General features: G+C 37.4%; 1 protein-coding gene across 1 annotated transcript in view; it reads right to left on the bottom strand.

Annotated features, from left to right (window-relative positions):
• MYBPC1 (myosin binding protein C1) overlaps nt 1-27,405 on the bottom strand; it is a 111,829-nt gene that overhangs the window by 23,712 nt on the left and 60,712 nt on the right. Inside the window, exons 11-22 of the mRNA XM_027106010.1 lie at nt 22,441-22,607; nt 21,363-21,495; nt 19,493-19,617; nt 18,414-18,519; nt 17,019-17,185; nt 14,945-15,107; nt 13,745-13,851; nt 13,287-13,420; nt 7,164-7,323; nt 5,823-5,927; nt 4,873-5,061; nt 3,527-3,661 (exon numbers count right to left, since the gene is read on the bottom strand). Of these exons, the coding sequence (XP_026961811.1) occupies nt 3,527-3,661; nt 4,873-5,061; nt 5,823-5,927; nt 7,164-7,323; nt 13,287-13,420; nt 13,745-13,851; nt 14,945-15,107; nt 17,019-17,185; nt 18,414-18,519; nt 19,493-19,617; nt 21,363-21,495; nt 22,441-22,607 (1,691 nt within the window). The remainder of the gene's footprint in view (nt 1-3,526; nt 3,662-4,872; nt 5,062-5,822; nt 5,928-7,163; nt 7,324-13,286; nt 13,421-13,744; nt 13,852-14,944; nt 15,108-17,018; nt 17,186-18,413; nt 18,520-19,492; nt 19,618-21,362; nt 21,496-22,440; nt 22,608-27,405) is intronic.

The raw sequence follows: 27,405 nt of genomic DNA, 5'->3' as shown, positions 1-27,405 counted from the left end.
CTTCTAAGAGCATCAGGGAGAAGGGGCAACAAGCGAGAAGCATGTGGATGATACACATTACTTAGGACTTTGAAAAAGAGATACATCTTGAAGCCAATGGTCTGTTTGGGAGCTACTATGTTGATATTTTCATAATCAAGAGACGATGGATGAGAACGTGAAATAGGAGACTGAGAAAACATGCATGAAAGAGTGAAGAACTAGGGAAGAAGAAAATTTCAAGAGAAAACAGGACGAAACAAGATCAGAGGGATATGGTGTATCATGTTGGTTGATTTGCGTATATTGAAGAATCCTTGCATTCCTGGAATAAACCCCACTTGATCATGGTGTATGATCCTTTTAATGTGCTGTTGGGACCTAATGAAACTTAAAAGCTTTTGCACAGCGAAGGAAACCATAAACAAGACCAAAAGACAACCCTCAGAATGGGAGAAAATATTTGCAAACGAAGCAACTGACAAAGGATTAATCTCCAAAATTTACAAGCAGCTCCTGCAGCTCAATAACAAAAAAACAAACAACCCAATCCAAAAATGGGCAGAAGACCTAAATAGACATTTCTCCAAAGAAGATATACAGACTGTCAACAAACTCATGAAAGAATGCTCAACATCACTAATCATTAGAGAAATGCACATCAAAACTACAATGAGATATCATCTCACACCAGTCAGAATGGCCATCATCAAAAAATCTAGAAACAATAAATGCTGGAGAGGGTGTGGAGAAAAGGGAACCCTCTTGCACTGTTGGTGGGGATGTAAATTGATACAGCCACTATGGAGAACAGTATGGAGGTTCCTTAAAAAACTACAAATAGAACTACCATATGACCCAGCCATCCCACTACTGGGCATATACCCTGAGAAAACCATAATTCAAAAAGAGTCATGTACCAAAATGTTCATTGCAGCTCTATTTACAATAGCCAGGAGATGGAAGCAACCTAAGTGTCCATCATCGGATGAATGGATAAAGAAGATGTGGCACATATATACAATGGAATATTACTCAGCCATAAAAAGAAATGAAATTGAGTTATTTGTAGTGAGGTAGATGGACGTAGAGTCTGTCATGCAGGGTGAAGTAAGTCAGAAAAAGAAAAACAAATACCGTATGCTAACACATATATATGGAATCTGAGGGAAAAAAAAAAAGGTCATGAAGAACCTAGGGGTAAGATGGGAATAAAGACACAGACCTACTAGAGAATGGACTTGAGGATATGGAGAGGGGGAAGGGTAAGCTGTGACAAAGTGAGAGAGTGGCATGGACATATATACACTACCAAACGTAAAATAGCTAGCTAGTGGGAAGCAGCCGCATAGCACAGGGAGATCAGCTCGGTGCTTTGTGACCACCTAGAGGGGTAGGGTAGGGAGGGTGGGAGGGAGGGAGACACAGAGGGAAGAGATATGGGAACATATGTATAACTGATTCACTTTGTTATAAAGTAGAAACTAACACACCATTGTAAAGCAATTATACTCCAATAAAGGTGTTAAAAAAAAAAAGATCAGAGGGAAACGAAAACATCTCTTCATATTTGAACTACTTGAGGGAAAGAGAAAGAAAACGGGAAGGGAATGTGAAAGTTATTTAATACATGAGGAGAATTTTTAAGGAAGAAGAGTAAAATGGTGCAGGCATTAAACAATAAAATAAACACCAAGAGAAAGACAGAGTCCAAACCAACACACGATCTTATGAAAGAAAGAATTATCTCACAGAGTAAAACCTGCCATATCTAAAAGCATTAAACACTTCAGAAAATTAGTCTGGAGGACAACAGCCATTAAAAGAGAATGAAGAATAGGGCAGCCACATAAAGGAAGTAAGAAAAGACTGCAAGAAGAAAGATATACACGTTATAAAAAAACTTCCATAGAAAGCTAATTCCAAAACGTTACGTGGCAAAATATATACATAATAATGACTGTGTACATATATATATGTATATGCAAGTATACATATATATCTACACAGACAACACACAGAATTATGTAAAATACACTTCATTGCATTTTATCTAAGGTGGGTAATATCAAAATGACAGCCATCTATCATTTTGCTGTATCTTCTTACTTTTTAAACCTATCAGAAAGAAAAGAGTAAACAATTTGCTCTGTTTCATACATACACAAAAGCTTTGTATTCATCACACAGAAGATTGAAAAGTTCTGTTAGCTGGGCGGTATAAATAACAGAGAGGAGGGCTTGGGAGTTTTTCAAATTGGGGGAGGGGAATGGAATGGGAATAAATCATACTCCAAAGCACTCAAGATTATAATGTCTCCACTGGTTTTGGTTAGTGGCTGTCTAAGCCCTGGAAAAATCAACAATAGTGTTCTGTGAGTGAGTGCATGTGAACGGAACTGAGTGTTACCAAGATGCTTTATTCTCCCTTTCTCTCTCCTCTCCCGACCAACATGCGTTATTTCCACGCGTGCCCCCGTCCAGAAGCCTGGGGCTTCTTCTTCAGCAGTTTTCTCTTCAAAGTTAGAAATTTCTTCTCCATAGAGGTTTTCCTTCTGGGGAAGTGTTCACACTCCTGGTTTCCCAAATGCGCTCTGGAGTCTCTCTTTCCTTCACGTAAGATCCATGTTAAAGTTTGGGGTCCGAAGAGTTTTCTTAGAGTTAGAGACCAAGTCTGGGCCTCTCATTTGTGGAGAAGGAACAAACTTCCCTGGTGGATTGTTTCCCTACCATGACCTAGAATGCAGCCCGAGTCCAGAGCTGGGGCAATTTTATTCACCCATCTCCAAATCGTGACAAGTATGAAATCAAAAACACAAGAAGCTTTTAGTGAATTTCACATCTTTTTTTGGTTTTAGGTACACTCTGGCCTATATTTTCTTGTGTCATTTTCTCTTTTTCTATTATTTCTATCAACAAGGGTTTTTTGCCTATTTCTCTTCCCCTCCTAAATTTAAGCCATTAAATTTTTATGCACCCATATCCTGAGACAAGTTACTGCCACAATGTTGAATCTATTTCTTACACCCTCTGGGATTTAATGCTGATTCTTTTAAACACTGAAAGTTGTCCTTAATTATTCTTTTTTTTCCCTTTAAGAAGGCAGAATTGATCACCAGATGGTCAAGTATATAATCTCTCTTTATTACCCAGAATTAGGCAGCTCTGTTGATAGCTGACCTCTGCTCAGTATAGAGTTTAGAATTTCCAACTTGCTTTATCCTACCTAGAACTTTATTTTGCTTTGGTACATTTTAATTCCACCAATTCAAGAAGTGGGAATCCCTGACGTTTGATCAGAATCTCTCCTCCTATGTCCTAGATCACTCGTGTTGTCGGATCTGGGAGCCTACCTGGGATATTTTTGAGAGCTCAATTTGTTAGTCAAGTAACAAAGAAGGGCTAAATTCTCATCCATCATAGAAGGTGACCTTTGGCTTGCTGTCATTTTCAGTAGGAAGGAGATGAGTTCCCAAGAAAGAGCAACAAAAGGGGGGCATATCTCACCTATTGATGACGGTATTCGTTTGAACTACTAGTTACTTACTTCCTTCAAAGCAATACTCTAGCACATAGCCATCTAAACCTGCTGCACCAATCTGGTCGGGGGGCCGCCACTTCATTGTGACAGTGGTGTCAGTTACAGAGTCAACAGTCAGAAGAGTAGGTGGGCTGGTTACAGCTTCAGAGATAAAAGAGACAGAAAAAGAAGAAATTATTAAGTACAGAATTATGGCACAGGAACTGTGATAAAATGAACTAGGATACAAATAAAAATACACACAGGGACTTCCCTGGTGGCACAGTGATTAAGAATACGCCTGCCAATGCAGGGGACATGGGTTCAAGCCCTGGTCCGGGAAGATCCCACATGCCGCTGAGCAGCTAAGCCCGTGAGCCACAACTACTGAGCCTGCGCTCTAGAGCCCGCGAGCCACAACTACTGAAGCCCACACGCCTAGAGCCCGTGCTCTGCAACAAGAGAAGCCACCACAATGAGAAGCTCGTGCACTGCAATGAAGAGTAGCCCCTGCTCGCCACAACTAGAGAAAGCCCAGGCGCAGCGACGAAGACCCAACACAGCTAAAAATAAGTAAGTAAATAAATAAATAATAAAAAATATACATAGAAGCCCCCACGTGTTAATAAAATTCAATGAGACTCCTCGAGCATATGCTGTGTTTATGGGAAAGATCTGCCAGATGTGAAAATTTTTTTATCAACGCTGCCACATTTCCCTCCATTTGGGAGGTTGACATGGGAGTCTGGGAGGCCCAGGAAGTTGAAAAAGTCAAAATTTGAGATCTAATGATCTAGAGTAAATTTTCCATAACTTTCTAATTTTAAAGTGCAAACTCTTGTACTAAATATTTCTATTGAAAAATCTACTCACTACCAGAAAATAGTGGAGACGTCTTGTCTTCTCTTTCTTTGCCTTTACTGAACTGACATTTTTGGTTCAATAGATAACATTTAAAGTGTGACTATAAAGCAAAGAGACTAGCTTTCAAGTGTGCTTGGTTGAATTGATGTCAATTTGTTTTAGTTATAGTGTTTACACCAGGGTGCTGGGTTATACTTTCAGAAGGACAAATGGGGGTAGTCTTGTGTCAATGGGCCCAGCTACATGTTTCCAGTGGGAAGGGGCAAACAGAGCCACCCACAGCTGTCCTTGGGATTCTGGTAATAAATTCCAGGGCCTACATTATGAAGGCATTCAACTCTATTGTGTTGCTTGTAATTTCTTAGAAAATTGCCCCTAACCACCTCTAGTCTCCTACTCCTGTATCACTCTAAGAAGCTTCCAGGTCTGCTCCAGTTAGAGGTCAGAAGGAAGCAGTCACAATCTGGGGCAACGATTTTCATGACAAAGACACACCTCTCTTGACTCACCCAATGGAACAAAAGGTTTGGAGGGCATACTGGGCTTGGAGAGGCCAACGGCATTGACGGCAAAGATGCGGACCTCGTAGGCCACACCTTCAATCATATTCTTGGGCTCAAAGGTTGTTTCTTTGCAGAGATCAAAATTCAGCCTCATCCACCTGGAGCTTTGCTTCTTTTTCCTCTCAATGAAGTAACCTGAAGGGGACGCAAAATGGAAACTGAAGTTTTTCCTTGGTCTCCAAAATTAAACTTTGTCAGATATTAGAATGTTCAAAAATTTCCCATATTCTCAGCACTCTAAGTGAAATAGTCATATATGTATTTTTAACCCATCTTATTCCATTGGTTTTCTTGAGAGAGATTATAAATAATACAAATATTAACATCATGGGATATAGATAAAAATAATAAGACTAGAAAAAATTAAAATTGTACTAGGAAGAGAAGAGAAAAAATAAACCACAGATATGTAGGCCATAGAAACTTACATAGTCACTCTATTTGAGCAACAGATGTGGCTTTGAGTCCCAGCAATGTAAGAAGGGGGAAATAACCAGTTTTGTGAGTTTCATTATTAGCAAGTAGAAGAAAGTTCCTGTTCCACAGGGGAAGCAAATTCTTCTAAGTATTTAACTCTAGAAGAAATTGCCTCATAGACATAATTCTATGGATCTAGGCATTTACTGACCAGAATAAAGTTAGACTTATAGTTGTTTCAAAATTATATATTGAACAGAAACGTCAAACAAAAAAAGAGGACAGGCAATCAGATGATATTCATCAGAGCTATTTAAATCTCAAGTACTTATAAAGCATCCCCCAATATATTTCAATGTGAATGGATATTTAAAAGTTTTCTTCTAAATGCAGTATTTTAAAATGTGCTTTGTACTAATGTGCATAAAGAGGACACCAACTCCGCTGGCAGGTCCACAGATGGACCAACACGCAGTTACCTAAGATTGGGGACCCTCCATCATAGAGAGGAGGGTCCCAGTTCATGATGCACCACTCATCTCCCACGTGTGTCACATTCGGCGCCACTGGAGGATCAGGGACATCTGTAGCAAACAAAAAATGTAATAGAATAAAATAAAATAAAATTGAGGGAGTGAGAGCACAAAGAAGAATGTTCATTGGAAAATATGTTTTTGGATGATAATCATAGAAGCAAGGTTATTTCTTATTATTTTTCCATGTTTATTGAAGTGCACTGGGTAACTAATTTGGGTGCAACTTCACGCTCCATATGGAATCAGGGAAGGTGAGCCCGATACAAATAAAATAATGATGTCTCCAAATCCTTTAAACTAGTGTCACATTACAGAACCGTATGAAACGCAAGACTTTTGTTATTTACCTTGAAAATGGCGACTAAGAAATTATTGCCTAAATGTTGGACGTGATTTTGTTTTTTTGTTTTTTAACCACAGAAGTGACCTTGCAGCAGAACTGAATCAAGGACTAATTACTGCACATTTTACATCAGTTGTTGTATAAGATGTTGACTGGTAGAAATCCAAGTCAAAAATGGCAAGTTACCATGTCTTATAAATAGAGTTCAGTACATAACAAAGTGACCTTAGTTTTGGATCAATTTGAAATATGTTTCTTGGGAATTCCCTGGTGGTCCAGTGGTTAGGACGTTGCACTTCTGCTGCAGGTACGGGTTCGATCCCTGGTAGGGGAACTAAGATCCCGCATGCCCCATGGCATGGCCAAAAAAAAAGAGAGAGAGAAAAGAAAAAAAAGTAATATGTTTCTTGAGGGAAAGCTAAAGTGGGATGAAGAGATCATGAGACCTCGGACCACCAGTAATCTGCCATACTCAGTTCACTTGATTTCAGGATCAGGAAAAATGGACTTAAATGGTCATCTAAGAACCAAGGCAGATCTTACTCCTCTACAGTGAGTGTGATGTTGGAAATTATTTAGCAATTGTGTGTCAGTGACTGTAGAGGGCACTGAAAGGGAGTGTGACTGTGGACAGCTAATGACAGCAACCCCAAAAGGCTAACCTTAGCTACTCCTCACCGCAACTAGTCCTCTAGGCAAGTAAAGAGACAAGAGAGGAAAGGAAAGGAAAAGGAAGAAAAAGGAAAGAAAAGAGAAAGAAAGACATATAAAGAAGTGGCAAAGATAAAAAAAGAAAGGCAGTGATTTATAAAATACAGCTATACCGTGTGCTTCTTTGTTGGCTACCCAGAAAAGCTGAGAGAACCAAGAACTTGCAAAGTCTACTTTGGATCTAGACATGTCAGCCTGATTCTAGAAGTCTGCTGACTCAGAGGCCTTACCCACAACTTTAATCGTGATGGCTGCATGGGCTTCCCCAGCTTCATTTTTCAGATTTATGTGGTAAAGACCAGAATCATCTTTTTCTGCTACATCAATAACCAGAGTGGTGCTGTCAGGGTAATTTTCAGTTCTTATTCGGCTACCGCCCTCCATAATAGCCTACAGAGGAAAGAAATACAATGTGGCATGACCTATGCAAACAACAAGGACACCTCCAGAGTGCCTGGGCACTTAAGCTGGACATGGTGCTAATGCCTGAAATATGTGTTCTTAGTTTAATCCTCCACCAGCTCTAAGGACAAAAGTATTGTCATCCCATTTTACACATGGGAAGAACTGTGGCCCGAGGTTACACGGCTAAGAAGTGGTAGAACAGGGATTTGACTCCAGAGTTCACTACCCATTAACTCCTTAAAGAGAAAGTTGGGAGGAGCAAAAATACAAGCGCAGAAGTGTCATTCTAGGAGAAGAGTTTCTTTGTACATGAAATTAGAAATACTTAAACTCATATCAGAAACTAAATAATGATTTGTTCATTTCTTTAGATGTCTCGGAAATTTAAAAATACTGAAAAGGGTTGAAGAAGGCCACAGTGCCAATTTCCCATACAAGTTGAGTACTGAGTTTTCCCTTCCAGTAGACATGAAAGAATGAACATCTAATTCCCAAAGTAAAGACAGAGTGAGGTTGAGACTTCTATTATATTTTCTTTCTTTTCTCCTTCTTCTCCTTCTCCTTTTCCCCTTCTTATTTTCCTTCATTTCTCGCCTTCCTTCTTCCTTACACCAGAAGTTTAAAGCAGCATTACATTTTTCTGATTCCCAGGTCATATCTTCCATGCAATAATAGACAGCCAATATACAAAGAGGAAAAACAGAGAAAGGTCAAAGCAATTTAGAAAGAGGGTAATTTGCCACTGTTATCAACTCTACTCTTTTGTGTCTGGATTAGGACTTGTAAGTCTTCAATAACATAAGATTGTGGCAACGGTAAGAATACTTGAAATGGCTTTCATAATTCTCATTTTATAATAGAAAAAAATTTCCTCAGTTTAGCCAAATTCTAATCTTAAGATTGTAAAAGATGTTCTGCTTGAAAAGAAAAATAACTTACTTAGGGTGGTATTATATTATCCTCTTCATATTTCTATGTTTTATTTTGTTTCTTATGCTATAATTTACATCAAGTAAAATTCATAGTTTTAGATATATAATCTATGAATTTTGACAAATTTATGTGAGTGTGTAACCACCCCCATAATCAAGCTACAGACTGTTTCCATCACATCTCACAGTGTCTCCATGCTCCTTGGCATGCAACCCACTAACCCCACATCCTGGTCCCTGGCACCCACTGGTCTGTTATTTGCCCCTTTGGTTTCCCCTTTTCCAGAATGCCATATAAATGGAATCAAACAGTATGTAGTCTTCCAAGTGCATATTTTTAGACTGATCCATGTTGCTGCTTGTATTACTAGTACGTTCCTTTTCATTGTTGAGTAGTTTTCCATTGTATATTCCACGTGCAGTTGGAATATGTTTGTACAATTGGACTTTTGAGTCATTTCCAGGTTTTGACAATTATAAATAAGTCTGCCATGAACATTCCTATACGAGTTTTTGTGTGGGCATGTGTTTCATTTCTTTTGGGTAAATACCTAGGAATAGCCTTGGGGAGTTTTATGGTAAGCTCATGCTTAACTTTATAAAAAACTACCAAACTGTTTTCCAAAGTGGATGTACCATTTTGCATTCCCACCAGCAATGTATGAGTTTAATTGTTCCATATCCTTGCCAGCATTTGGTACTGTCAGGTTTTTTTTTAATGGCTTTTAAAAAACACTCTTTGTTTTTTGTTCCATCTTCTTTCACACAGCATAATTATTTTGAGAGTCATCCAAGTTATTGCAGTACTCCCTTGTATGAATTTCTTACAATTTGTTTATCCATTCACCCACTGATGGAATTTGCATTGTTTTCAGCTTTTGAATATTACAAATAAGGCTACTATGACCATTTGTTCTAGTAGATTTTTTTTGCAGATTACATTGGATTTTCTACATCGATGATTATGTCATCTGCAAATAAAGACAGTTCTACTTCTTCCTTTCCAAAATGGATGTCTTTTACTTCTCTTTCTTGCTTGATCGCCCTGGGTAGAACCTCCAGTACAATGTTGAACACAAGTGGTGAGAGTGAACATCTTTTCTCTCTTCTTTCTGATCTTAAAGGGAAAGAATTCAACCTTTCACTATTAAGTAGGATTATAGTTGTAGCATTTTTATGGATGTCTTTTATTATGCTGAGGAAGTTCCTTTCACTTCCAAGTTTGCTGAGAGATTTTTACTAGGAATGGATGTTGGATTCTGTCAAATGCTTTTCTGTGTCTATCGAGATGACCACATTTTTTCTCTGGTTTGTTAATATGCTGAATTATATTAACTTATTTGAAAATGTTAAACCTACCTTTGCATTCCTGGGATAAGTCCCACCTGGATATAATGTACTGTTCCTTTTATGTATTTTTAGATTTGATTTGCTAAATTCTGTTTAGAATTTTTTCATCTCTGTTCAGGAGTGATATTGATTTGTAGTTTTCCCTTCTTGTAATGTCTTTTTCTGGTTTTGCTATAAGGGTAATACTGGCCTTCAAGAATGTGTTGGGGGGGCTTCCCTAGTGACGCAGTGGTTGAGAGTCCGCCTGCCAATGCAGGGGACATGGGTTCGTGCCCCGGTCCGGGAAGATCCCACATGCCGCGGAACAGCTAGGCCCGTGAGCCATGGCCGCTGAGCCTGCACGTCCGGAGCCTGTACTCCGCAATGGGAGAGGCCACAGCAGTGAGAGGCCCACGTACCGCAAAAAAAAAAAAAAAAAGAATGTGTTGGGAAGTATTCCTATCTTCTCTTCTTCAATTTTCTGGATGAGTTTGCATTGAATCTGTATTATTTCTTTCTTAAATGTTTGGTGGAACTAACCAATAAAGCCATCTAGATGTGGAATTTGTTTTGTGAAAAGATTTTAAACTACAAATTTCATTTCTTTCATAGATATAGGGCTATTCAGTACTGATTTAGTGCTATTTTGCAAATTCTGATATGTGTTGTGTTCATAAATATTTTCTAATTTCCCTTGTAATTTCTTCTTTGATCCATGTGTTACTTTTTTAAAAAGCTACTTAGTTTCTAAATATTTGGAAATTTTCCAAATCTTTCTGTTATTGTTTTCTAATTAATTCCACTGTGGTCAGAGAATATATCTTGCATGACCTGAATCCTTTCACATTTACTGAGACTTATTTATGGTCTATTTTGGTAAATCTTCCACGTGCATCTTAAAATAATGCCCAGTCTACTTTGTTCAATGGAGTGTTCTATAAATGTCAACTACATCAAGATGGTTGATAGTATTTCTCAAAACTTGTACATTTTGTTCTATCAGCTATTGAGAAAAGCAGTAAAGTCTCTAACTTACCTATTTTTCTTTGTAGTTCTATCATCTTGCTAATTGTTTTCTATTTGTCCCATCTGTCCTTTGTGTCTCTTTTGCTGCCTCCTTTTGGATTCATTAGATACGTTTTTGTGGCTCCATTTTACATCCTGTGTTGGCCTATTAGCTGTAACTCTTTGTTTTATTATTTTAGTGGTTCCTTTAGGGTTTATAGTATAGTCTACCTTCACGTGGTATTATGATACTTTACATTTAGCAAAAGAAACTTACAATAGCATACATCCATTTCACTCCTTTCAATCCTTACTTCCTTTCTCCCCTCTTGGCCTTATGTTTTCATTGTTACAAATTTTACTCACACTTATGTTTGAAGGCCATGGCGCATTGTTATTATTTTTGTTTAAACAACCAAGTATCTTTTTAAGGAGATTTAAATAATAAGAAAAAATATTTTATACATTTATCCATGTAGTTATTATTTCTGACCCACTTATTGATAGCTCCTTTGTGAAAATGTTTTCATCTTAGTATCATTTCCTTTTGACTTTAGGACTTCTTTTAACATTTTTTGTAGTGCAAATCTGCTGGAGATGACTTCTTTCAGCTTTTGTATATAAAAAATTTTATTTTGCCTTCATTTCTGATAATTATTTCTACTGAGTATAGAATTCTAGGTTGACAGTTTTTCCCCCTTTAAACGTTGCTCCACTGTCTTCTCACTTGCTTTGTTTCCAGAGAGATCAGCTGTCATCTTTGTCTTTGTTCCCACGGGTTTAATGTGACTTTTTCTCTAACTACTTTTTTTTTTTTTTTTTTTTTTTGCGGTACGCGGGCCTCTCACTGTTGTGGCCTCTCCCGTTGCAGAGCACAGGCTCCAGACGCACAGGCTCAGCGGCCATGGCTCACGGGCCCAGCCGCTCCGCGGCATGTGGGATCTTCCTGGACCGGGGCACGAACCAGCATCCTCTGCATCGGCAGGTGGACTCTCAACCACTGCGCCACCAGGGAAGCCCTCTGACTACTTTTAAGATTTTTTCTTAACCACAGGTTTTGAGCAGTTTGATTATGATGGGTCTTGGTGTAGATGTCTTTTTTTTTTGGTGTAGATGTCTTAATGTTCCTTGTGCTTGGATTTTATTGAGCTTCTTGTATCTGAGATTTTCTAGTTTTTATCAAATTTGGAAAATTTGGGGCCATTTTTTCTCTATATATTTTTATGTCCCCCTCTTTGGGGACTCCAATTACACATAGATTTGACTGCTTGAAGTTGTCCCATAGCTCAATAAAGCTTTTTTTTTCTCCAGAAAATGGAAAAGGAGGAAACACTCTCCAACATTTAAAAAAAAAAACAAATTATTTTTTAGAGCAGCTTTGAGTTCCCTGAAAAATTGAATGGAAAAAGTACAAAGAGTTCTCATATGACCCCTGTCTCCACACACACATAACTTTCCCCACTACTGACATCCCCCACTAGAGTGGGTACACTTGTTATAATTAATGAACCTACATTGACACATTGTTATCTTTGAAAGTCCATAGTTTACATCAGGGTTCACTCTTGGTGTTGTACATTTTATGGGTTTTGACAAACCTATGACATGTATCCATAATTTTAGTATCATATGGAACAGTTTTACTGCGCCTAAAACATTTTATATAGGAAGTTGCAGAGTCACACCTGAGCCGGCTCTACTCTACCACTCCAATCTTATTTATTATTCTCCTCCTCACTCACGCTGCCTTGGCCACACTGGCCTTCTTTGTATTCCTCCAACACATTAAGTGCATTCTCTCCTCTTGTTCTTTGCACTTGCATTGACATCAACTGGAAATCTCTTTGCTTTGATCTTCTCAAAATGGTTTCTTGTTGTCATTCATAGAGGCTGTTCTCATGCCCCATGCAGTCACTTATTAATCATATTACCCTGTTTTGTTGTTGTTAAATAATTATTTTATTTTTGGCTGCATTGGGTTTTCGTTGCTGTGCGCAGGCTTTCTCTAGTTGCGAAGAGAGGGGGTTACTCTTCCTTGCGGTGCACGGGCTTCTCATTGTGGTGGCTTCTCTTGTTGAGCACAGGCTCTAGGCGCACAGGCTTCAGTAGCTGTGGCATGCAGGCTCAGTAGTTGTGGCTTGCGGGCTCTAGAGCACAGGCTCAGTAGTTGTGGCACATGGGCTTAGTTGCTCTGTGGCATGTGGAATCTTCCTGGACCAGGGATCGAACCCGTGTCCCCTGCATTGGTAGGCGGATTTTAAACCACTGCAGCACCAGAGAAGTCCCACCCTGTTTTGTTTTGTTTTTTTTAATTTTCGTAGCACTCATTACTATCCAAAGTGACTTTGTTTATTTATTTATTTAATAATTCATTGTCTATTTCTCTTCCACCCCATTCCCTGACACCCATTAGAAGGAAAGGTAGAACCTCATTCACTGCACATAATAACATTCATATGCATATGCACAGGGTCACATAGTAGGTAGTCAGAAATATGAAAAGCAAATGAATAGTTATTATATTTGCCTGAAAATCAGTAATCTTTCTTTATTAAAGGAGTTACATCTTTACTGTACATTTATTTGCTGCCTTCTTTCATGTGACTCACGGGAGACAGGGAGTAGGGTAGGCTGTGTGTGTGTTTGTGTGTGTGTGTGTGTGTGTGTGTGTATAGAACAAACCTTATCTGCTCGGCTCCAAATGGCTTTAGGAGGTGGTTCTCCACTGATGGGAATCTCTAGACGAAGCTTGTTTCCTGCAATTACTGTCACTGTATTGTCAGCATCAAGACCATCCAGTATGATCTTCGGAGGATCTGGAATATTAACCGTGGCCTTTGTTATCAGACGGTTATTTCCATGTGATTATCTGGGTTAGTACTTGGGTAGTGTTAAACATTGGTAGTAACCAATATTTTATCCAGTCAAAAAGGATATAAGCGGAGTCAAAGTAGTTGATGCCTGGTACCTTGCAAAACTACTTCATTGTTAAGACCTCTTAAGAATCAACTATTATGATTAGTGATTCCTACCAATTCATGTATTTTTCTTTAAATATCACATTTTGAATATAATTCCAAGGTAAGCAAAACCAGAAAAACAAGAACACAACTCTGCAATGATCTCTTTTATCTACTCACCAATAACATGAACTTTGGCAGGCAAAGTAACCGAGTAGGCATCTGGTGCAAATACATAATCACCTTCGTCCTCAACGAGAGCATTGGCTATCACTAATTTGTGGATTCTAAGGAAATGAAAAAACATATTTCTAAGACTTTGCAAAGATTTAGACTGTGTAGGACCCAAACTGAGGAGACACCTGGTTTTATCTTAACTTGTTTAGTGCAGCCTGGAGAGAGACTGAGAATAATGTGATGCCTTAATTATCCTATTTATTGATTCACATTCAGTATTTATTTTGGGCTATATAAACTATCTCTACAAATACAGCCTGCTTACTATGCAAGAATCTCTTGTTCCTTTTTAAAATCTCATAGCTTAAAAAAGGATAGACGATAACACCTCACTGATGCCATATTTTAAGATTCAAGAAATTACCAAGAATAACTTGACTTTGGCTTTTTATGCAAACCTAAGAGCAACAGTTCTTTTTTTAAAAAAAGTTGAGGTCTAGTTGACATACATTATTATATATTTCATGTATACAACATAGTGATTCACAATTTTTAAAGGTTATGCTCCATTTATAGTTATTATAAAGTATTGGCATAAGAGCAATAGTTCTTAACTTTATTGGCAGCATGAGCCAGTGAATATCTGATGGACACTACGGCTCCTCAATCTAGAAAAACAAGTATTTTTGTACACACAGAATTTGCTTACAATTTCAAAGGATTTATGGGGGCCCCTGAAGTTCATTCACAGTCTCCTAAAAATCCATGGATCCTAGTTTAAGAACTCTTCTCCTACATCTTTGCTAGATTCTAGGATATTATGCAAACCGTCCCCCCGCCTCAGCAAAAAAAATTGTGGAAAGGTCACATGACACTTATTGGTTAGGGACAGTGAATCCAATTCAACCAGTTCCTGAACTAGAATTCAGTATCCTCTAAGCTCATGTTTATATGGAAAGACTCCGTCAATGGGTTTTGAAGTAACACAGCACCTCACTGTAAGGTACAGGTACAGGATCACAGGTAGGACATGATGTACAACAGAGGAATCACATATTCTTGCTATTTGAAAGCAAAGAACCGGAAATAGAGCCTCTCCCTATGAGTACTCCCCAAACATCCTTACCAATCATGTAATTTAGGAAGCAGAAGAAGTGAAGATGGGGACCAGCCCTCACTTGGGGACCACCCTAGCTTACTTACCTTCCCCTGTGAACAATCTTTAGACGGTCAGTCTCCTGAATGGGGAGGCCATTTTTAGTCCATTTTCCTGATAAGTTTTCAGATATCTCACACTTCAAGCAGATTTCTTTTCCAAGATTTACAGTCTGATCAGTCAGAGGCGTCAATATCTTCAGAGGTTTTACTGCAGAAATAATAGATGGTTATTAAGTGCCAAATCTAAATTCCAGACAGGCCAAGACGGTGTCATTTCACAATGGTACAGTTTCACTATAATGCTTGTTTTGAAAATGAGAATTTGTTCAATGCAGTTGAAATATTTGGGGACAGAGCATAACACACATTTCACGTTCGATTAAGCATGATTTTATTCATGAGAAAGACTAGGTGAATCCAGAAAACGGCACCCAGCTGAACTGAATCAGGTAGGACCGCACAGAGCACACACGTACGCCTCAAACATCCACCAGCTGCTTTAGTTCACCCATGTTAAATGCGCCACATCCGTGCACATCTGAGATGACAGCTCTCCATCCAATTTCAAATAACCTCCTTCCACTACTTCACAATAGCTCACAAACTGCAACACTTCTGACACCACTTCCACAAGCAAATTTCAGGTCTTTTTCAAGGTAAAGTGCCGTATTTATTGTAGTATTTATTAACCATTTAACATCTGTAAAACTGTACTACTGTTTTTTTCTTATAACTTATCATTTTATTTTTTAAAAAATGTGTCCCTGACAAAATTGTTGAGTGTTGTGTTCTTAACCCCACTTTCCCCATTAGCTCTATGATTTTTATTGCATGACTTTGTACAGCACAGTAATTTTTAGAAATGCATATGTTACATTACAGCAGGACTGACCGTAATTGCTTTAAACAGATAAGGAGCTGCCTATGGTTGAAAAAACTTTTTGATATTACACTACAATGGCCATCATTCCACAAAACATAAGCAGTGTATTGCGATTACTTCCAAATAATTCAATAATCATATGAATTGCACCTGGACTTAGAAAGAAATAAGGAAGCAGAGTTTCTGCTCTGCATGTATTACCGATCTTCTTGTGAAGTTCGCTATTCTAATTTTCATGGCTAACTGGAAGGGACAGACTCTGCCATTAAGAGCTGACTACCACTAGGGGGCATTTGGAAAAGGACATGAATTCTTTCACGCCTCTAAAGCATATCGGGGGACTTCCCTGGTGGTCCAGTGGTTAAGACTTTGCCTTCCAATGCAAGGGGTGCAGGTTCGATCCCTGGTTGGGGAGCTAAGATCCTACATGTCTCACAGCCAAAAAACCAAAACATAAAAAACAGAAGCAATATTGTAACAAATTCAATAACGACTTAAAAAAATCTTTTAAAAAATTGTTTAAAAAAAATAAAGCGGGCTTCCCTGGTGGCGCAGTGGTTGGGAGTCCGCCTGCCGATGCAGGGGACACGGGTTCGTGCCCCAGTCCGGGAAGATCCCACATGCTGTGGAGTGGCTGGGCCCGTGAGCCATGGCCACTGAGCCTGTGTGTCCGGAGCCTGTGCTCCACAACGGGAGAGACCACAACAGTGAAAGGCCCGCGTACCCGCAAAAAAAAAAAAGTGGAAAAAAAAAAAGCATATCGGCAAATTAGCTTAGTCTTCTCAATTGAGACCCATTAGTTTGAGCAACTTCTCAGCCCAAATGTAATTGAAGAATGTTGAATGTTTATTGAAGAGATAGCAAATTCACCAAACCAAAGGTCACCAAAGGATTAAGCAAACAGGATATCAGGATTTGATATCATATCTAAGTATTTATCATGTATTTATATGGTTTGGGGACTGAAATATTTCTTAACCATTTGGGTAACTTCTCTGGCAGCTGATTTTTATACTTCCTTCCCAATATTGGTATTCTACTATTAAACTGAGAAGTAAGTTCTTAGAGTCCCTGACTGATATGACGTAGACACTCAGCTGGAATGGAATCTAATTTTACATATTTAAAATTGCCACAAGTACAAGCCAAATAGATTGAAACTCTCCTAAAACTGAATTAACAAACACAAGACACTAGTAAAACAGCTTGGAAGACATCCAAGGAAGTCTTACTTACAGTCAACGGTAAGTTTAGCAGATGACTGTCCTCCTGTTGTCATTACAGAATATTCTGCAGTATCAGCCTTTGTTGCTTCTTCTATGACCAAAATGTGTTTTTTGCCTTCAACTTTAATGTAGTGTCTTGATCTTGGACCAGGGACGATTTCCTCACCATTCTTAAACCTGAGTTAAAATAGATTATAAAAAAAAGTTTTATAAAAGACCCTTCAGGAGACAGATACCAGACACTCAAGACCTTTTTGTTGAATTAAAGAATGTATGGATCAATGTATCAATAGATTAATATTGTAACAAGTATTGTCTGAAAAATGACATTAAAAACATAAGCCCACTCTTTCCATTTAAGATCAATCAGATAAAGATGCTAACAATGGATATTACCTACATTGGGCTCTTGACACACACTAGTAAGAATATCATTTTAATACACTTTAAAGACAGTTGTGATTCTAGATTAGAATGAACAATCTATCCTGTACCAATTACTAGAGATTCCTGCTGCATAATTTACTCTGTTTCTCAATTAAGATTTTAAGACTCCGAATCGTCTAGTCTTTAATTTTGAGGTTACTCACAGAGAACTTGAGAAAACACTTCCCATCTGGCCCCAAAACTATGCTTTTTATTTTTAAGAACTGTTAAAGTAATTGGTAATTCTCAGTCTAAAGTATTTTTCTGAGATACTTAACAATAAAGTTACTAGGAATAACATGAAAAAAGTATATTTTCTTTTTCTTTTTTTTTTTTTGAAAATAAGTATATTTTCAATGTAACTTGCCAGTATGGCATAGTGAGAGTAAGCATGGTATAGAGCACCCATGGGCTTTGGAGTCAAATAGACCTGGAGAACCTTGACCCATCCATTTATTAGTAAGTGTCTATTTCCCTATATCCTTACCAATATAGATTTCTAGATCTTTTTTCAGTTTTCTGTTTCACAGGTGAAAAAAACACCCAGTATCTTAGTATAGTTTTAGTTAAAACTTCTAACACGAATGAGGTTGAGATCCTTTTCATATCTGTAAATGCAATTTCCTGTTCTCCAAACTATGAAGGTACTTTTTTTGTCTACTAAAAATGGACAGGGACTTCCCTGGCGGCACAGTGGTTAAGAATCCGCCTGCCAACGCGGGGGACATGGGTCCGAACCCTGGTCCAGGAAGATCCCACATGCCGCGGAGCAACCAAGCCTGTGCGCCACAACTACTGAAGCCTGCGTGCCTAGAGCCCGTGCTCCTCAGCAAGAGAAGCCACCACCATGAGAAGCCCGTGCACCGCAATGAAGAGTAGCCCCCGCTCGCCGCAACTAGAGAAAGACTGTGTGCAGCAACGAAGACCCAACACAGCACCCCCCCCCAAAAAAAGGACAGACCTCAGGAAAGCTATTTACCATTTTACATGGGCATCATCTTCAGACACCTCACATTCTAATTCCACTCTGTCCCCACAGTACGCTTTTGTATCTTCCAGCTGTTTGGTCACTATAACTGGAGGCTCTAGTGTGAAAAAAACGAAAATCAGAATCATTAAATGTCCAAAAACCTGCCTTGTGACCCTGGGTTTGTTCACAGATGAAAAACCAACAATAAGAAAGTATCATCCATCATAGAGACATGGTTAGATGGTGGTAGGTAGTAGGTAGGTTTTTTATGATTTTTTCATGGCAAAATAAATAGCTGGCAACCCTGGGTAAGTTTTTCCAATTTTCTAAGAACTCTTCAAATCAAATAAATTATTGTTTTAGAGAGCAGACAAATTGTATCAGATATCCTTCTTTTGGCAAATAAGATACCAGATGGTAGGCATTTCTGGGGAAGGAGAACGTATAACACTAAAATTCTCTACTTCTGGTTCTAGACGGATGATAGAGATTGCAGAATTGTCTTTTTAAAAAATTTTTTAACTGAAGTATAGTTGATGTTCAAGATTACAGAGCTGCCTTAATCATAGGTCCTCATAAAGAAAATAAGTGATTCATGGCTTCACTGACACCCTCCAGCTCTTTCACAATGTCTTAGTAAATGATGGTCTTCAGCGATCTCAGTGCCAACGACTGATGCCCTTTACTAATGAAGCTGTTTCAAGAGAAATCTATTTGTGATCAGCTGAGTGTGTGAAATGGTTATCCAGTAGACTTTATTGGGTTTCAGAAGTTATCACGAGAACAATTATATGGCAAAATACTGCTTGCTTGAGCCAAAACTACAGGGCATTTTTACTCAGTTTTTTTCTCCCTTTGGCTTTTCTAGTCTTCAACGAACCTGACGATTAATTAGGATACACAATAACTGGCAGTACAGAGAGGCTTTAATCCAGAGCCAATCTAACACCCAAGATAAACCATCTCTAGAGGTACTGCCGTCTCTGCTCTGGAGCTCAAAAGCTCACTTCATCATTTCCATTTTGATTATCCCTGAGAGAAGGAGAGCTGCTGGCTCTTAATGGCTACAGTAAGAAATTTCACTTTACCTCTCACAAAGAGCTCAGTGGAGCATTTCTCATCACCAGCTGTCACATAATACTCTGAATCGTCTGTCAGCACACAGTTATTGATAAACATGATTCTTTCACATCCTTTATGTTCAAAGATGTATCTGTTTTAAACAGAAGGAAGATAAACAGAGTCCGTGAACTTGATTTTACTCTTTTCTTTATTGCCAGCAAATTTGGCTTATAATTCAGTAATATTTGAAAGTCAGAAATAGTAATTTTGATCTGCAATTTATGTAGCCATGTCTTACATAGTTTAATAAACATCAAACATGAAACCAATGTCTATCTTTATAACATGTAATGTAACGCATATGCATATTTACACATAATATTTAATTTGTCATTTTCTTTCATGTATGTTTTTCATTTCAAATATAAATCAGTACTCACATATTTGCCAATGAACCAATTGTTGGAAAACAGGGTTGGCTAAGATTTTTAACTCTGTACATTTTAAAAAATGAGCAATTCATCTACTTTATTGAGGGACAGAGACGATCTTTTTCATTGATTCATTGATTTCACTCCTTGCTAGCCCAGTGAGACAGATTTTATTGGGTGAATAAATGATTATACAATTTAAGCAATAATATGAACTTAATCATTAACATAGATGGTAAATTCTATAGAATGTGATTCTCTTAAATGAGCTTAAGAACTAGTGTTATCATATCATAGATATCATCTACTAAGAAAGAAGTTGAGTGTTTGGAAACAAAAACCTGAAATCTAAGGAGACTGCAAAATTTGATTATCTGTGACCTAGATTATGGATGGATATATCAGGGCATCATAACAGAACTAAAGAAAAGTTCTCATTTGGGAAATTCTCAACTTGAAGATTTCAAGAACAAAACACTAAGCAACATTTTTCTAGATAAAGATAACCAAGTAAAATTATGTTTTTGGGGTTTCCCTGGTGGCGCAGTGGTTGACAGTCCGCCTGCCGATGCAGGGGACACGGGTTCGTACCCCAGTCCGGGAAGATCCCACATGCCGCGGAGCGGCTAGGCCCGTGAGCCATGGCCGCTGAGCCTGCGCGTCCAGAGCCTGTGCTCCGCAATGGGAGAGGCCATAGCGGGGAGAGGCCCGCGTACCACAAAAAAAAAAAATTATGTTTTTGGTAAATTCAGGCTGCCTTCAAGAGATTTTTACCAGATATAAACATTATTATCACAAAGTCACTCTGAGAGCATGACCACATTAAGAAATTGGAATCCACCTAGTTGTACCACAGAAGTGACAGATATTCAGGATTAAAGTCTTTTATAAATATGCACGTGGCTCCTGTTAAGTGAAAAAATATATATTGGAGTTGAAAATCTCTCAGACCGAGAAGGATCTCTGTAAAGTAGCTTCATAATAGTCTAGCGATACCATCAGGTATCAGGGATTAGTCTGTTTCCTTCATTTGGGAAAGGGCCAAAAAACAATAAAACACAGGCTTTAGATGCTACGCTGGAAAAACAAGTTATCTAATTATAAGGTGTGATTCCCAGCTGGTATATCAAATATAGATTTCAATTTTTTTCAAAATTTGATTATAAAAAAACTGGGAGAAGTTTGGCAATGCTCTGAAGTAATCACATATAACCTACAGTGACACAAATCCATAGTTAGGAATCACTTGAAATAGTTTGTATAGAATTAAAACATAAAACAGGGTTTAATTTATATAGTACTATAATTTTGATGGTTCCAAAATACATGAAAAGTTTTTGCTGTCCCTCTATATGATTTTGTATCATACAGGTATAACTAAAAAGTGCTTTTAGGCATAGAAAATTAAGTCAAATTACTCTTTGATTTGTATAGTTATCACTGATTATTCGCAAATTCCACTTACTTTGTACTGGGTCGAATTTCTTGACCATTTTTATACCATTTCACCTCCAACTTTGGATCCGCCAGTTCCACAGCAAATCTTACCCTGCCTCCTTTATCAACCTGATATGCAGGATCGAGAATTTTTGCAAAAGCTGTAAGAGAGAAGAAGCAAAACTATGTTCACATGCATATGCTATGAATTTGAATAGTCAATATATGTATGAGAACCTAAAGCTAAATAAAAAATTGAGACTGAAGAAGAAAGAATTAGGAACCTTCCAAATTATCCCTTATATTTTAGGAGTCTGAATCAATTTATAAACCATAAGATGGTTTAAAAATGTAAAGAGAATCCACATGCTTTTGGAAGAAACAAGAATTACTGAAGAGGCTTCAAAAATGATTATCTTCATTCTTCAGGGAATGTATGATACGAAGTATCCAAATGAAATTTGGACTTGAAGAACATGCTCATTCTCCTAATATGATTATTATCAGGATCATTGGCATTATCTGTGTACATCTATGTCACAGTTTTTTATCATATAATTTATGAGATACTTTCGATGACTCGTGAGCTTAAATGGAATGCCTTTGACTGACTGAAATAGTAGGCTTATCAAAGTTTTTGTACTGTGGAAACTTGCCCAAATATGGGCATGTTTAAACACTTGGGTAACCATATCGGGTGTGAGAAGTGAATTCCCCATGCCTCATCAAATGGGTGGAATAATATAACAGTAAAACAAAGAAACATAGAATCTACTCTGCCTAAATAAGAATCAGGAATTTGAGAGTGAGGGAGAGATGCAGAGGCTGGAGAAAGGGGCCGCTGAGAAATTGCCAGTAACAGCGGGAATGTTTAATATTCCATTATATAATACATTGTATGTGTCACTGTAATGCACCTTCTGTTACCTTAAACCTTCAGCAGCTGTCTGCTACCCGCTTAGCCTATGATGTGCGGGGCAGTAAACTACTTCACCTGAAGTCAAGTTAACCAAGAGAAGAGTAACCCCTGCAAATCCCACCCCAACTAGTCCGTCCCCAAACCCAGCAGGAAATAGGAAGGATTAATCTCCCCCAGGGGTGCTCACCTGCGCTCTTCTTCTCCACTCTGCGCATGCGCTTGAGCCGCTTGAGCATCCCGCGCAGGTCAGTGATGCCATACTGGAAGGCGATCTTCTCGTACTCGCTGGGTTTCGCATTCTTCAGCAGCTCCCACACGTCTATCTCAGGTTCTTCCTCCTGCTGTTTCACCTCCCTAACCGGGGAGAACCATTGCCTAGTTTAATAGCTGCCCACTGGTCCTTAAAGAAAAGGAAGGTCGGAGTATGGTACCGATTTTTCGGGTCAGTGCTACAAGCTCTGTTTAAACCCTGAGTCCTTAAAGCCGAGGGGCAAGTGTACTTTGCCTGAAGTCTCAGGGAAACTTCCAGATTGTCAAAGATCAGATACGTGCACTTATATTAACGCTCTCGTTTTCCTAGTTAAAAACACAATATTAGGGGGAGAGGAGGATACAAGGAAATATCCTTAAGATATGTTTACTTATTTTCAACTTGCTAGTCTAAATAGGAGGTGAGATTTTAAGGAACTTAAAAGAAATGTTTTCATCTAGGATATCGATATTGAAATAAGGATTAAGAACTAGAAGATTTTAGGTGTTGGTCTGTGAAAGAACAATGCTCTCTTTCTACCTTCATTGGCGTGCATACCCTAGCTCTATGTGGAGATGGTACAAACCCAGCATTTCAAATCTTCGGATTTTGCAAATAGCATTTTCCCTACCATGTAAGTAAATGTGTACATTAACCATTTTTGCTGTTTTTTAATACAAAAAACATTTGAAACTGTGACTAAGCGTTTGTTTTTTGTTTTGGTTTGGTTGTTTTTCATATGATTTTTGTGTATACATATTCTTTTTAAGAGAAAACTTTTTTTTTCTAAATTGTTAGAGTAGAAAAAGAGAATGAGATCCAGAAATCTCTCGTATTTCATCTTAAAGTATTGTCTTGAACTGTTTTGGAAGCAGGTTGGGTATGAATCATGAAAATATAAATGTGAAACTGTAAAGCAAGTCATTAAGCGTTCCATGAACAAGGCGAAAGTAATTTCTTAGTGTAATTATCAAAATTATGACTCTAAATTTTGATCACTGTCAAAAGAACATATAAAGAACATATATAACTAATATATATACACACATATATATGATTTAAAGTACATACACTTGTCTGTATTTTAAAACCAAAAAATGAAACAAAACTCAGGAATAAACACTTTTAGGGAAAGAGACTTAGTATAAATGCAAAATATAATTCAAATTGATTTCCTTCACTAGCTAAGTAGTCCTAATTTTGTTTAAGCTTAGTTGACTCTTTTTATCAACTAAGGTTAATTTGGAAATGTTATAGTGACTGCTTACTGTGAATAATGCTGGTTTGGATATGATTTTTCCAGGAAAACCGGTCAACACATCTTAAACATCACTGTGAAAACAGATTCATGCTATCATGTTAGCAAATAATGAGTTGCATATGTTTGCATTGTCCAATTAATTACAACCCGCTTCAGAATTTCTTGAGGAAAGACTGGGTTGTAATCATAGGGAAGGGGAGGAGAATATAAATATGAACATAGAGTTTAGGGTGGCATTAGGCAAGGATGACTTCTGCATATCTAATTTCCATTGTTGTGTAAGTCTTTTGCTCAGTAGAGGATGCTGAGGCAAATCTGGGAAATGGAAGGAAGTGAGAGGTCATTGGTCCATCAGTAACCTTTGTGGGAAGGACTAGTAACACCATTAGGAAAATGTGCCTCTTAAAGACTCAAGACACAACTATCATCTTCATTTCACTGAAATGGTAATTACACCCTCTATTAACATGGGGAAATTGAAAAGCTGAAGAAAATTGTCCTGAAGTTGAAATATTGGTAATAATTTGCCTGATCTACTATAACCACTGCCTGAAAGCAGTCTAAATTTCAAATATAACATTTAAATATTTTGTAGGAAGTCTTGGAGGATTGCAATTTAAATGTGTATGTGTGTATATATGTATATATTCTCTGTGGGTCTTTCCTTAATCCAGTTTATTATTGCTCTATTTTTGTCACACTAGCCTGAGTCCCCACATGGTTAAACTACGCCATACTACATTGTGTTCAATTTGTACCTCAACCAAGAAGAATTACATACACATTGCAAGGGTCCTCCTGACACTGGTGAAAAGATTTAAAGAGATCAAACTAGATTAAAATAGATAACAAGAGGCACAAATAAAACACTGAGATGTACCTAGATGAATGAGGTGATTGTTTATATGAGGAAGCCAGTAATAAAGATCATCATTTTCAGTGTGTTTCTTGAGTCAGTTTTGTTGGTAGATTCATAAAACCAATCATCCTCACCATTTTTTTCTCATTAAAACACCAAAATACACCCCGCTCTACTACGACCTTAATCCTAATATAAACACCAATGACCTCTTGCCTCTTCCTTCTTCCTTTCCTCTCCATCACTTCACTGAATCCCAAATTGCAAGGAGATGGATTCATTATTTTGTACTGGAACGTGAGGTCAAGGCTGCCATCTGTAGCGTCTCCTTTACTCATTCAGAACATATCTATACTTACTATGGTGGCTGCACATGACCCTATCTGCATGGCTACATTAAGTTTCAGTAGGAAGAAAAAGCCAAATTTCTATAGGCACTACTGATTCCTTTCCAAGCATGGGGATAGACCTATATAACATTTACAGTACTTCCATCTACATCGAAATTTCTATAACTTGACACTCCTAGTGAAATATAGAGCAGTTATAGAAATTTTATGTAGAATAAACTTTTAAGTATTTATATAGGTCAAGTCCCATAACAAGATACTGCCCAAAAGACTGACTGTGATTTATCTAATGTCTATTTGAAATAGGCTGACTTTGTTCAGGGCAGGGAGATCTTTTGTTGTATAAAGATGTTGGTTGTAATGATATTTAGACTCATAGGGATTTTGCCACAGACTCTTGGAGGAGTAGAAACGGTAACCACATGTCATCACCACAATGAAAACACATGCAATTCACAAATTAGTAGGCAAACACAATGATTTCTAAAGTTATACCAGTGGACTAGTATATAGTATATTAAATGAATATAGTCTTATGATAACAATCTAATTATGAGTCAAAATAATAATTAGGGGATGTAAAGAAAATGAGAACTGGAGACATGTTGACTGCCCATTTTTTTCTAGTAATTTTTTTTTCTTTAGTCATTTTGATCATTAATGAGATTTCTTTTACTCTGCAAACTACTGGTAGAACTAGTCTGTTCTTTTTTCTTTCTTTTTCCTTTTAATTAGACTTGGCACCTAATAATCTACTGTATTACATTTTTAATGATTGATCGTGTGTGTGTGTGTATGTGTATTTTGTCACTTTACGAATATAAATTCTTCAAGGGAAAATGTCACATTTTGGGGGGAAGTGGATATTTATTTGACACCTGTACGAGCCAGGACTTTTACATTTGACTTAATTCTCACAATAATTCTCTTAAGTAGTTTTATTCTCCACATTTACAGATGTGGAAAACAAGTCTCAGGGAGGACATATAATTTGACCAAAGTCATGCACAGTAATTAGTAAATGGGAGAGTTGAGACTCAAATCCATGTTTTAACCACTACCTTTTCCTTTCCACAAATATGTATCTATCTCTTTCTACGTGCCAAATGCTGGAAGGCACTGGATTTCTTTTCCTCACATCACCTAGTATTATATTCTACACAAAGAGAGCATTTAGTATTTTCCTGGTTGAGTAAATGCAGGAAAAAAAAACCCAAAAAACAAAAACCTCTCTTGTCTTCCTAAAGTTTCAATTTGTGCTATGAATGTCCGAGGCGCCAACTTCTGAGGCAGATTCAGAGTGGCGTTTCTTATGTGGAGTCACAGGAAATGTGCTGACTCAGAAAAGGGAAACTTGGATTTAGGTCCCTGCCCTTCCTCTAACTAGCTGTGTGACTTGGGGTAAGTCACTCAACATCTCTGGTCTTTGGTTTCTCACCTGTAGAACAGGAAGAGTGAGGCTCACTTAAGGTCACTTCATATACTATTGCTTTAAATACATCTGGGGAATTAATAAATATTATTGAGACTAATGATTATTTGAAGTATCCAGAGAAGGAAAAATGTTTTTGATACTGCCAAAGTCTACTGATTGGCTAATATCCATTTGGTTATTAATAAATGACACCTGTTAATATTTCTGTTCTCAACCTAAATGTTTAGAGCTGGGGGTGAATTTTTCATTCACAGGGACTTGAATAAAGTCATCCAACTAAACTGAGAATGAACACAAGCCCATTTATTACTATTTGTAATTTGTTTTGAAGCATTTCTATCTATACTTACGATTTTTTAGTAACCACAGAAAGCAGTAAAAATAATAAAAAGTGAATCTAAAATGCTAAATGAAAACTGTTATCAATATTATATATCATTAATTTAGAATTATAGTTTTACTGTTTATTCACAAGTTTGGTAGATAAACACAATCCCAGCAAAACTCATTTTCTTTTTGTTGCTTCTGTGCTATAGTAAATATCTAGATATGTATATCTTTATATATAACACATATATAATATAGTATATTTATGATTATGTATATGCATATTTATGGGCAGAAATTCTATAAAATGGTTGTATATTAAATATCCATAATGAAAATCTATAAATTTTATTGCCAGAGAGTACAAAGTTAAGGGAGTGTGAGTGATAATACTAAACACATCTCCATTTTACTACTATATTTTATCTCGTCTAAAAGTGCACATTTTTGGACATTTTAAACATCTCTGAAATAAGGATGTACCTTACAGTCAATAGTATGTCATAATAAACAATTTGGAGCAATTTTTTTCATTGCTTAGTGATTTATAAAATACAGGTATATATTAACATGAATGGTGTCTTAGATTTGATGAAATATAGTAAATCACCAATACTATGTTAAAGTATATATACATATATATATATATATATATATATATATATATATA

This window comes from Aethalodelphis obliquidens, unplaced genomic scaffold (assembly GCF_003676395.1).
Source record: "Aethalodelphis obliquidens isolate GAN/ISIS:26980383/991018 unplaced genomic scaffold, ASM367639v1 scaffold8, whole genome shotgun sequence".
NCBI lineage: Eukaryota > Metazoa > Chordata > Mammalia > Artiodactyla > Delphinidae > Aethalodelphis > Aethalodelphis obliquidens.
The sequence above is the reverse complement of the archived record's forward strand: the minus strand, read 5'-3'. Positions and strand labels throughout refer to the sequence as shown.